At 45.0% G+C, this 12,211-nt stretch overlaps 2 protein-coding genes across 5 annotated transcripts in view; one reads left to right on the forward strand and one right to left on the reverse strand.

The window, feature by feature from the left end:
* LOC149443158 (uncharacterized) overlaps positions 1 to 12,211 on the forward strand; it is a 183,554-nt gene that overhangs the window by 63,574 nt on the left and 107,769 nt on the right. The window lies entirely within an intron of this gene.
* Positions 1,535 to 8,601, reverse strand: LOC149443161 (uncharacterized). Of its 4 annotated transcripts, none has more exons than XM_089655842.1 (8): positions 8,539 to 8,601; positions 7,799 to 7,907; positions 7,318 to 7,452; positions 7,108 to 7,231; positions 6,588 to 6,787; positions 6,242 to 6,463; positions 4,307 to 4,442; positions 1,535 to 3,703 (listed from the first exon to the last, which is right to left on the reverse strand). In XM_089655842.1, exons 2-8 carry the CDS (start codon positions 7,892 to 7,894, stop codon positions 2,469 to 2,471), a joined length of 2,148 nt encoding a protein of 715 aa, XP_089511968.1. In that variant the 5' UTR covers positions 7,895 to 7,907; positions 8,539 to 8,601; the 3' UTR covers positions 1,535 to 2,468. The 4 variants fall into 4 exon arrangements, with proteins under 4 accessions (XP_089511968.1, XP_089511967.1, XP_089511965.1 ...); XM_089655841.1 differs by having other exon boundaries at positions 6,588 to 6,889; XM_089655839.1 differs by having other exon boundaries at positions 6,588 to 6,991.

Here is a 12,211-nt window from a genome sequence, read left to right on the forward strand (position 1 = left end):
GACCTTCTGTAGGACCTTTCGGGAGGTGTTCCTCACACTAATAGTCAGCAAACAGCTCTTCATAAATCCAGCAAGTTTGGAGATCTGCTGTCCAATGTCCTATCTTTATGCGTATATGGGGACAACATATAGAGAGCAAAATTATTTATTTGGGGAAAAAAATATAAAAATGGGAGTACCCGCCTCCTTCTGAGGCTACCAGCTGGGTAGATGAACTAACATCCCAAGTTTGTATTTCAAATGCCACTTTGTGCATTGGAATACCTCCATGGACCTCGATCTGTACCGGACAGTATTGTCACCTGCTGATTCACCACGATCCACAGACAGCTTAACTCCCCAGTAAGACACATAGGTTGGAACCAGCACGATTTTACTTCTCACACTACAGTTTTAAGCAGGCTCTTGACAAAGATCTACCCAGCCAATAAAATAAAAAAGGGCTTTGAGCACCATTCATTATCAAAGCATTATAAAGATTGTCATGCTAAAGACCCTTCATCTCTGAAATGTACAGCTATAGATGTGATAGATCAGCATTGGAGGGGGGGGCACAAGAGGAGAGCAGTGTCCCGTCTTGAGACGAAGTGGATTGTAGAGCTCAAGTCCCTTCAACCCAGAGGCCTGAACGTAGACCTAGACATCAACTGTTATATTGACAATAGTTGATTTCTGTTTGAGGAGGTTTATAGTGTTTTCCGTTTTAACGTTTTTTATGGCTTTAGACTTTTATCCTGTCCACTGTGCTATTTTTATTAGGGTTTTAATCTAATTTTAATTTTTTCACTAATATATGTGCTATTTCCGGTTTCTGCACCTTTGAGTGTTAGCTTTTGTATATTGAACAATAAGTATGTCAATATCAATAATACCGTATATTTATAATCTCTTTACATGATATTACATGATTGCCAGTAACGCTTGACCGTTTGTCAGGAATATGTGACACTTATTTCTGATAATAGCACATATAAGTGATTTTAATGTGTTATGATTATAGTGTTTCATTTAAGACTCTCCATGTTATTTCTGGGGAACAATAATTAATGGATCAGTGTAAGGACTCTAATTATATATGATCCATCAGTGTGCATGTGTATATTTAACATATGCTGTCCTTTTAAATTTTATGGTTTTAGATTCATTCCATTGATATATGTTATTGATTCCACTGATATATGTTGTTTTGTGATGACTTTGATATATTTCCCTGGTGATCTAGTGTATTTAGATCGAGTTTACATTAATAAATAGCTGCTGCTCTGGTCTCCGCTTCTATGGAGTACAAGAGCAGCCGTCCAGACCCGCCTTAACCCTGCCTATGTGTGGGCAGACTTTAACATTGGGCCTCAGTGTCCATGTTGATGATGCGCTCGCGCATGCGCAGTCGTTACAAGTTAGCGTGTGACGTCATTCGCGCATGCGCAGTATCCCGGAGCGGCGCGTGGTGCGTAATGCGCATGCGCGACCGCGGCATTTTTAAATCGGCGTCTAGGGGCAGGATTCACCCCTTTGAAAACGAGCTTTAGCTCGAAACATGTTAGGGGATCCACCCTATTGACGCCTTTGTTACTTAGAGATCCACTAGCCACCAGGGAACTACCTCACCTGACCTGGATGAGTATATTTCTGTTTATACTCACTATACTCTATGGCTATGTATTTGTGATACCACTGACCACCAGGGTTCTATTGATTGAACTTTGATCTGTATGCGCTGCATGTTGAGTGCACCACTGACCATCAGGGAGCTGATTGATGTGGGCCTGGATTTTTATTATATTATATCAATGTGAGTCCTGGCTGCTTGGTCTTTGTTTTATGTTCTTAAATAAACGTACTTTACTATTAGCGCTTTCTTGCCTCCCGGCTCGTTTTTAATGAGCTTATGCAAGGTGGCGTTTTTGGATTTGAAAGCCAGAAGGGGCCTGGATAGCGTTGTACCTGTGACCCGGATGTCCATACATGGCCAGATGGTGCCCAGGATACGGTTGACCAGACCATGATGCCCGGTTGCTGTTAATTACATACAATGCTCATATTGTGTGTACTTGTGGTAAGCGCACAACCTCACTAATTTCTCGTATTGCATCGTTTATGATCTGGAACATCATTTGGATCATTTCCATCTTTTCAGGCTGGAATATATGAACTATTATATGAACTGCTGTATTGGTACTTCATATCATAAACAGTCCCGTGTTTATTATCTGTCCTCTAGCGCTGCATACCCCATTTATAACATAGCACAAAATAACTTCATGGGTGGGCCATAACGTCCCCTGCTATACTCATACCCTCTCACCCCCCACCCACAAAGTCCTGAGAAGTAGGATTGTGATTTGAGACAAGTCCCCGTGTGAGGTTGTTAGGTTGGCACCATATCACTGATGATCTGTGAGCATATAGCTATTGAAGTCCATTAGAAAACATGACAATAAATAAATAAATAGAAAACATTTCCCGCACTAAGGGCGGGAATACAGCACCTCCACTCTGTGAGATCTCTGATGTTTCGCAAGGTCTGATTTCCGTGTATACCTTCTCCCGCACTCGCAGGAAAACGGCTTCTCCCCCGTGTGAGATAGCTGATGCGTGAGAAGCGATGATTTCCGCGGATAACATTTCCCGCACTCAGGGCAGCAAAACAGCTTTTCCTGCGTGTGGCATATCTGATGCGCGGTAAGATTTGACTTCTGCGAAAAAGATTTCCCGCACAGATGACAGGAATACGGCTTCTCCCCCGTGTGAGACCTCTTATGTGTAAGAACATGGGACTTCTGTGAAAAACCTTTCCCGCACTCAGAGCAGGAATACGGCTTCTCCCCTGAGTGAGATCTTTGATGTGTAACAAGGTCAGATTTGCCCAGGAAACATTTCCCGCACTCCGTACAGGAATACAAGTTTTCTCCCGTGTGCAATCTCTGATGTCGGGAAAGACTGCCCCTTTCTGAAAAAACTTTCCCGCACTCAAAGCAGGAATATGGACTTTCCCCCGTGTGAGATCTTTGGTGTATGACAAGTTCTGATTTCTGCGAAAAACATTTCCCGCACTCGGAACAGAAATACGGCTTCTCCCCCGTGTGGGTCCTTTGATGTATAAGAAGGTCTGATTTTTGTGAATAACATTTTGCGCACTCCGGGCAGGAATACGGCTTCTCTCCCGTGTGCAATCTCTGATGTCTGGAAAGACCGGACTTCTCTGAGAAACATCTCCCGCACTCAGCACAGGAATACGGCTTCTCCCCCGTGTGAGATCTATAATGTATGACCATTTTGGATTTGCAAAGAAATCGTTTCCCACACTCGGGGCAGGAATTCAGCTTCTTCCCTGTGTGAGTTCTGTAATGCATGACGAGTTCTGATTTATAAAGAAAATGTTTCCCGCACTCAAAACAGGAATGAAGCTTCTCCCCTTTGTGAGATCTTCTATGTATAGAAAGACCTAATTCTGAGCCAAAAATGTTCCCACATTCAGGACAGGGAAATGTCTTCTCCTCCTGAGCCCCGGCCCCATCCCCCCCAGTATGAGGGTGCTCAGAGTCAGAGGGAGTCCATGGTCTCTCCACACTGGGAAGTCCACCATCCATGGTGGAGCTCATTGTATCTTCTTCCACACAATCAAGTGTGGATTCATCATCTTCCACTTTCCAACCTGGAGATAAAGTGGGACGATCCTTTGAGGGTTTCTCCATGGCAGGTCCTGGAAAAATAGAAAAACATCATCAATAGATAGGAGAGGGTTAGTTCACTTCCATCAAGATTCCATCTGTATCAGGGAGATAGGAGGGAGCAGATGTTCTCTGTGGATGTCCCAACCAGCTGGGACTCTTCCCCTCTTCAAAGAGTCTTTGGTCCTCCCAGATCACTTCTACATTTACACCGCCTTGTCAGAGGAGCAGGAACCAATGAAGGCTGGGGGGGGGGGGGGGCGGTAACAGAGCAGAGATAAGAGAATATATTCTGGTCACCTGTGTTGATCTCTGTAGGAGTGTCCTCCTCTATGAATGTTCTCATTCCTCATGACCGCCTTGTCAGAGGAGCAGGAACCAATGGGGGTTGGGAGGGGCATGCTCTTTACACAACCACAAGCCTAGGCTCTGAGTCATGTGATCTCTGATAGACAAGAGGGTCAAAGTTCAGACTTAAAGACCATAGAACAGGTGGTCATAGGCCTAGGCTTCTGTTGATATGCAGCACCATTATCAACCTATTTTTGGTCCATATCACTCAGATCCCGCCCTACTCTGGACCAATCCGTGTGCAGTAACAGAGAAGAGATAAGAGAAGAATATATTCTGGTCACCTGTGCTGATCTCTGTAGGAGTGTCCTCCTCTATGAATGTTCTCCTCATTCCAGGCTCCTCCATATATTGCTCATCATCCCACACATACTCCTCTTCTTCCTCATCCTCAACTTTTATATTAATCAGATCTTCAACCTAAACCAACAGAATGGCAGAAAAAAATACTTTTTTTAGTATTTACTGTAAAATGTATCTCTTGGGGTCCATTGAAATTCAGAAACTGTTGGGTTACACCGCCACTCACCGAAGAATGGGACACTGGCAAACAGAACAATTGTCAGACAGAAGGAGGACATCCCGTATTGTACCTCAGGTTTGTGGATAAGCAGCACCAAGGACAAGAGCCAAAGAACACAAAAGGGTGTTGGCCATGGCTCTCGATGGACACCTCACCACCGAGGGGAAATGACTCCACCAAAGGGAAAATGGAGGTTGAGAAATTGAGAGATTTTACATAAACAACTCAACAGAACAGGTGGAAGTACATATCTACCCACAGGAAGAAAAAGAGCAATAACATGGTGTGGTTAACAAAAAAAAAGTCCTAAAGTAAGCACATCCCCGGAAGGTACCTTGGAGGAAAAAAACAGATCCAACCGGCCTACATGTAAAGGCACAAGTCTCACACTCCCAACCCTTAGGACATAGAAAAGGTAGGCTCTATAATCAGGATGTGGTTGCCTGGCCAGAGAACCAGGCTTACAAACGTGATGTCCAAAAATATGAGAGACATGAATAGAATAGCTAAGTGACCCGAGAATAGTAGAGATTTCAGGCCTCACAGAAAAAGGGGGTGGGATGCACCAGAAGAACATCTACCAAAGTAGACAACGATGAAAAGTATACCATATCCTCAGACTGGTGAGAAGGAGCAACAGGAGAACAAGAGGATAGGCAAAACCATCCGCTTCACTCTCGGAGGTGTCTCTGGAGACTGACAGATGAACTCTGCAGGACCTACCCAACATTACTACAGAACATGATTCTAAAACTCTCCTGACCTGCTCCAGTCCCATAAAGCATCTCTAGTCATGAGGTGAAGGACGTGAACCTTAGCCACACTGCTAAGAACATTTGATTAAGAACTCAGAAAGGGATATTGTGAAGCCTCCTCAGATCAGCCACAGAAAGAAGACCCATGTTCAGGTGCCTCCAAGGCCCCAGGACATACTCCATCCCTAACAGGGAGTACCTTCAGCAGGAACTTAGCATGTTCTACCTGTTGGCAATCCAGATGAACACAAAGCCCTCCAATGATGATTTGTTTTCCTGCCATGAAGGAGATGAGGAGCACTCAATGTTCTCAAACCTTTACCTTTGGTACAGAGACCACCAGTTGAGAAGAGTCAGATGTTAATACTATTGTCAAGGAAGACAATATGAAAGGTATACTTAATGTCCACTAGCATATGGACCAGGCTACTTGTCCTGTCACAGGAAGGGTTTTCAGATCCTCCAATGAGGAGGGGACATCCCATCAACCCTTTGGGTCAGAAGTGATTACCCCATGTGCTTAAGGAGGCTGATGGGACACACTAATTTGTTCCTTGTCCACAGAGACCATCTTAATGTCTCCCACTGAGTCAGGGGTGTCAGTGAAGAATCTTGATTGAAGTCACTAAGAACGCTAACAGAAAACACATTGGTTAGATGTTTTCAGAATAGTTGCAAAAAAGGTGTCCAACCTCCTAAGACACCTGATAAGTGGAGAAAGGGTTATATGGGGGCTGGCATAGAACTTTTCTGGTTGCAAGCGTCCCAGCCTCTTATAGGTGGCGGTGCAACCAAACTGTTTTAGAATGTCAGTGTCCCCCAATGAATGAGAAAGAAACCTATCTGTAATATATACGTATTTACCATATGAGCTCCAAGCATCATCTCCAGATATCAGAGTCTTCAATCACTTTATATTCCAGACCCTCAACTCCACCTACCTGATGATGGTGAGGGATGGTGTGACCTTCCTGTGTGGAATCCCAGGAATTCAGAGGACGGGGACATCTCTCTGGTGGGTTCCTGGTATTAGGTGTTTTCATTATGATGTCCTTGTAGAGGTCCTTGGGTTCCTCAGAGAGCTCCTCCATCACTTCATAGTCCTCATCATCCTGTTTATAATCTTTAACTGATGTTATATTATCATCCCCGAGGTTTCCACTCTGAATATATAATAAAACATTCATTGTAACAGACTCATGACTACCAAAACTCCAAACATCATCTGCAGATATTCCATCCAGAGTGTTCCACCACTTTATGTTCCAGGCCCTCAACTCCACCTACCTGATGATGGTGAGGGATGGTGTGACCTTCCTGTGTGGAATCCCGGGAATACAGAGGACGGGGACCTCTCTCTGGTGGGTTCCCATGACTGGATCCATCTACCTGATGATGGTTAGGGATGGTGTGACCTTCCTGTGTGGAATCCTGGGAATACAGAGGACGGGGACATCTCTCTGGTGGGTTCCCATGACTGGATCCATCTACCTGATGATGGTAAGGGATGGTGTGACCTTCCTGTATGGAATCCCGGGAATACAGAGGACGGAGACATCTCTCTGGTGGGTTCCCATGACTGGATCCATCTACCTGATGATGGTGAGGCATGGTGTGACCTTCCTGTGTGGAATCCCGGGAATATAGAGGACGGGGACATCTCTCTGGTGGGTTCCCATGACTGGATCCATCTGTAGGAAACACACACACTGACTGAATCCATTGTTTCTATGTGTTTATCAGATGATGGGGGATCTAGGTGGAGCCTCCGTACTGCTCTCTCCTTTCCAATAAAGTCTCCTCTTACCCGGTGATGTGAGGGGCGGCTGATTGTCCATCATGACGTCCTTGTAGAGGTCCTTGTGTCCTTCTAAATACTCCCACTCCTCCATGGAGAAATAGACAGTGACACCCTGACACCTTATAGGAACCTGACACACACAATGATACAGTCACCATCCAGACACATCCCTTGTCTGTTACTGGAGAATGTCCCAGAATTCCCGGCACCGCTCACCTCTCCTGTCAGCAGCTCCATCATCTTCTTGGTGACTTCTAGAATCTTCTCCATGTTGTGTCTCTCAGGGTTTAGGGTGTCACATGGAGGCACTGTGATGGTCATATGATCACCTGACTTCAGAAGAGGAAATCTCTGTATTGTGGAACCAATAGGAACATCACGTTAGACTCCCAGAATCCTCCTCACCTCTCCGGTCAGGTCTGTGTTTTATTAATAGAGATGAAAGTGATGTCATGTGACCTCCCAGAATCCTCCTCACCTCTCTGGTCAGGTCTGTGTTTTATTAATAGAGATGAGAGTGATGTCATGTGATCTCCTAGAATTCTCCTCACCTCTCCGGTCAGGTCTGAGTTTTATTAATAGAGATGAGAGTGATGTCATGTGACCTCCCAGAATCCTCCTCACCTCTCCGGTCAGGTCTGTGTTTTATTAATAGAGATGAGAGTGATGTCATGTGACCTCCCAGAATCCTCCTCACCTCTCCGGTCAGCAGGTAGATGATCTCCAGGGTGAGGTTTAGTATCCTCTCAGTCATGTGACTCCGGTCCTCCTCCATCCTCATTGGTGCCACCATCTATGAAGGTTTCCTGTAGACAGATAACATTGATAAGTGAATGATCTGGATTGGTTGTACAATGATAGGATGAGGATATCAGGAGGTAATATGAAGGTCAGTATGGATCATAGAACTGTGGCCTCCAGTGGGAATGCATTCATTCTGGACTGTTTAGTGTTTGCTATGGTCCTTGAGGTTCGGGAGCCTCTTACACTTTGGCCTGCGTATTTAAACATGAAAATTGCCTATCAGCCTTGAAAATGGCCGGAACTGCTTTTAAAGAGTCGGCTTCCATTGATTTTATGTCCCACAAAAGAGCCTCAGGTACGTACTTCTCATTCCTAATTAACGGGACTTGTGCGGTCAGTATAGGGTCAGAATGGTGTCATTGGATGCACTGGTGGAGGGTTGGGTGGAGCGGATGGTGGCTTCCTGTAGATGTGGATTACAATTCAGGTTTCTTTATTATATGAGCTTTAATTGGGAACAAAAAGGAAAAAAACTCAATCCATTATTCTATATATGTCATCATCTGATGGAGATAAAAGACGTCACAGTGACTATGAAAGAAGAGGACGGACATGACGATGGAAGATGCGGACAGACATGTCGGGGGGGGGGGGGTGGTTACTGGGTGTAAATAGAAAATAAGATCTTATTACCTCCTCTGCTGCCAGTTCCTGCAATGTCTTTCTATGTATACCTGACATCACTTCCTGTCTACCATAGAGACTTCCTGTCTGGGTAGAAGTGAGATCCCCACCTTCTGGAGCTCAGAGGAACTGCAGCCCCGAGAACCGTCTGGTAGCGTGATCCCGGCCTTGTGCTGGGTGTGTATGGACTGTATGTCCTCATAGAGGGGTCACCTCCACTCCCACAAAGGGGTACAGAAATATATGACGGCCTAGTCCAGCCTTTCTCAGCCAGGGGTCCTCCAAAGGGTTCTAGGGGTTCCTCCAAAGGTTTCTAGGGGCTCCTTGAATTTTTAACAGTTTATTTATTTATTTATTTCAGGTACTTATATAGCGCCGTCAATTTACGCAGCACTTTACACATATATATACCCTCAAGGGGCGAACAATCTAAGGTACAGTTTCTGTCTCTCACTCGGCATGAGATTTGCGTTCAAGTGAACCATGCATTTGACTCTAATCCAAGTTGTTTGCAGGTAGCCAAATTAAAGTGCCAGGTTTACCTATCTCACCCAAACCCCCAGCTGATGTAGCCCAAACTCATTCATTTAGAGGCTTTGTCACTGCCTAGTCCAGCCTTTCTTAGCCAGGGTTCCTCCAAAGGGTTCTATGGGTTCCTCCAAAGGGTTCTAGGGGTTCCTCGAGCAATGAACAATTTCTGTCTGTCAGTAACAACTGACATCAATAATCTGTAAGGGGGGCAGTCTTCTCACTGATGACGATGTAGGAATGTCCTTCCCCCACTGACCACTGATATAAGGGGGTCCTTCTCCCATCGGTCACCAATGTAAGGGACTACTACACTGACTACTGATATAGGGGGTCCTTCTCCCATTGGTCACCTATGTAAGGAACCACTACACTGAACACAGATATAAGGAGGTCCTTCTCCCATTGGTCACCAATGTAAGAGACCACTACACTGACCACTGATATAAGGGGGTCCTTCTCCCATTGATCACCAATGTAAGGGACCGCTACACTGACCACTGATATAAGGGGTCCTTCTCCCATTGGTCACCAATGTAAGAGACCACTACACTGACCACTGATAAAGGGGGTCCTTCGCCCATTGGTCGCCAATGTAAGGGACCACTACACTGACCACTGATATAAGGGGGTCCTTTTCCCATCATTCACCAATGTAAGGGACCGCTACACTGACCACTGATATGAGAGTCCTTTTCCCATTGGTCACCAATGTAAGGGACCACTACACTGACCACTGATATAAGGGGGTCCTTTTCCCATTGGTCACCAATGTAAGGAACCACTACACTGACCACTGATATAAGGGGTCCTTCTCCCATTGGTCACCAATGTAAGAGACCACTACACTGACCACTGATAAAGGGGGTCCTTCGCCCATTGGTCGCCAATGTAAGGGACCACTACACTGACCACTGATATAAGGGGGTCCTTTTCCCATCATTCACCAATGTAAGGGACCGCTACACTGACCACTGATATGAGAGTCCTTTTCCCATTGGTCACCAATGTAAGGGACCACTACACTGACCACTGATATAAGGGGGTCCTTTTCCCATTGGTCACCAATGTAAGGGACCTCTACACTGATATAAGGGGGTCCTTCTCCCATTGGTCACCAATGTAAGGGACAACTGCATTGACCACTGATATAAGGGAGTCCTTCTCCCATTGGTCACCAATGTAAGGGACCGCTACACTGACCACTGATATAAGGGGGTCCTTCTCTCATTGGTCACCAATGTAAGGGACCGCTACACTGACCACTTATATAAGGGGGTCCTCCCATTAGTCACCAATGTAAGGGACCACTACATTGACATAAGGGGGGTCCTTCTCCATTGGTCACCAATGTGTTGGGTGTGTATGGACTGTATGTCCTCATAGATGGGTCACCTCCACTCCCACCAAGGGGGGCAAAAATATATGACTGGATGAGTGGAGGGATTTTTGCAGCAAAAATAATTACAGAGTCATAATTAACCTCTAATTGTTTCACTATGTGGCACTGCTTACGAGAAATTTGCAGGCAAAAACCTCTCTATCTTGATGAAAACCTTCCCGTGTGGCTTTGCTATGGCCTCAGTCATCCAAAGAAGGCTGAAGTAGTGGTGGGATAGGTGACACGGGTCACTCCATCACTGTCCTCATTGCATGTACCCAGCAGCAAGTAGTCCAACTTTACTACAGAAGAGCCGTCAGGTATATTGGGCCTGGGCCCCGTACCTCAGCACCTCTAACACATGAATGCAAATATTCTCAGCAGACGGGAAAGAGTGGAAATGGTTCCCGATCTCCAGGATGTGATGGTAGAGGATTAACCACAAAAAAGTGGAAGGATACAGCAGAGAACACCTGAATGGTAGCCTGGGGTATTCAGGGTCCAAGGTAGGGGACGAAATCTGTGGAGGTGGAACTTCAAAGATCTGCCTTAATATGAAGACATTCCAGTTATGGTTACCAGTCACCCACATTGTCCTGACAACTTATTCTGAGGAGAAGGGAAAAAATCCAGAGTACCACATCTCCAATATCTGAATACCTTATATGGTAGAACTTCTGGTGTGAAGCAGCACCAAGGTGCAAGACCACCAAAAGCCTCAACAAAGGGACCCACCTACAAAAGCAGGCAGCATCATTCTTTACAAAGAAAGCATGGACCTAGGTATGGGATGGCTCACTAATGTCCAGCAAAGCAGGGTGGTTCCATGCTCCTCCAAAGTGAGGGCCTTTTTTATCCAGCGGATTCATTTTTGCCTTTCGTCAACCTCTGCCTGTAGAAGATACAAAGAGAAGTCTGGATCTCGCTTGGAAGCAAGTAGTCTCCTTGGAAGGCCAATAGATCAACAACTTTAAGCCCTAGCAAAACCTTAGCTCCAGTCCGATGGCGGTTCTTAGTGGGAGTGCCACCTGTGTCGTAGATTCCAGTACTGCTTAACCACTTCCAATCCAGACGCTTCCCCCAACCTTCCAGTCCGGACGCTTTCCCCCCCTTCCAGTCCGGATGCTTTCCCCCCCCCCTTCCAGTCCGGACGCTTCCCCCCCTTCCTGTCCAGGCCAATTTTCAGCTTTCAGCACTATCACACTTTGAATAACAATTGCACAGTCATGCAACACTGTACCCATATGAATTTTTTAGCATTTTTTTTTAGACAGATAAAGCTTTATTTTGGTGGTATTTATTCACTGCTGAAATTTTTATGTTTTTTGCTATGTAAATGAAAAAGTCCAAACATTTTGAAAAAAGTGTTTTTCTTATACAATTTTGCAAATAAATAATATTTCATCATAAATCTTGGCCAAAATGTATTCTGTTATCTTGTTTTTAGTAACAAAAAAAAAACCCCAAATTAGTTTATAATCAAAAATTATAATTTTTTAACTTTTTTTTAACTTTTTTAATATTATTGGGGTTTTTTTTACATACTGTCACCCTAGCAGTAGTGTCACCATGGTGACAACTGTACTACTTGTGGGGGGTGATGAAGATTTTTTTTTTACACTGATTACTTTTACACCCATAAAAGCTGTAAAAACAATTTCTCCTCCTCTCTGGCTGCATTCCTGCAGCCATTGAGAAATACTGTGAGAGCTGTGATTGGTCACAGCTTGTCACATGGTACAAGGCTGTTGTGATTGGCCCTGTACCATGTGA

Source organism: Staurois parvus, unplaced genomic scaffold (genome assembly GCF_062004578.1).
Source record: "Staurois parvus isolate SC_StPar_1 unplaced genomic scaffold, SC_StPar_1.0 ptg000874l, whole genome shotgun sequence".
NCBI classification, from domain to species: Eukaryota; Metazoa; Chordata; class Amphibia; order Anura; family Ranidae; genus Staurois; species Staurois parvus.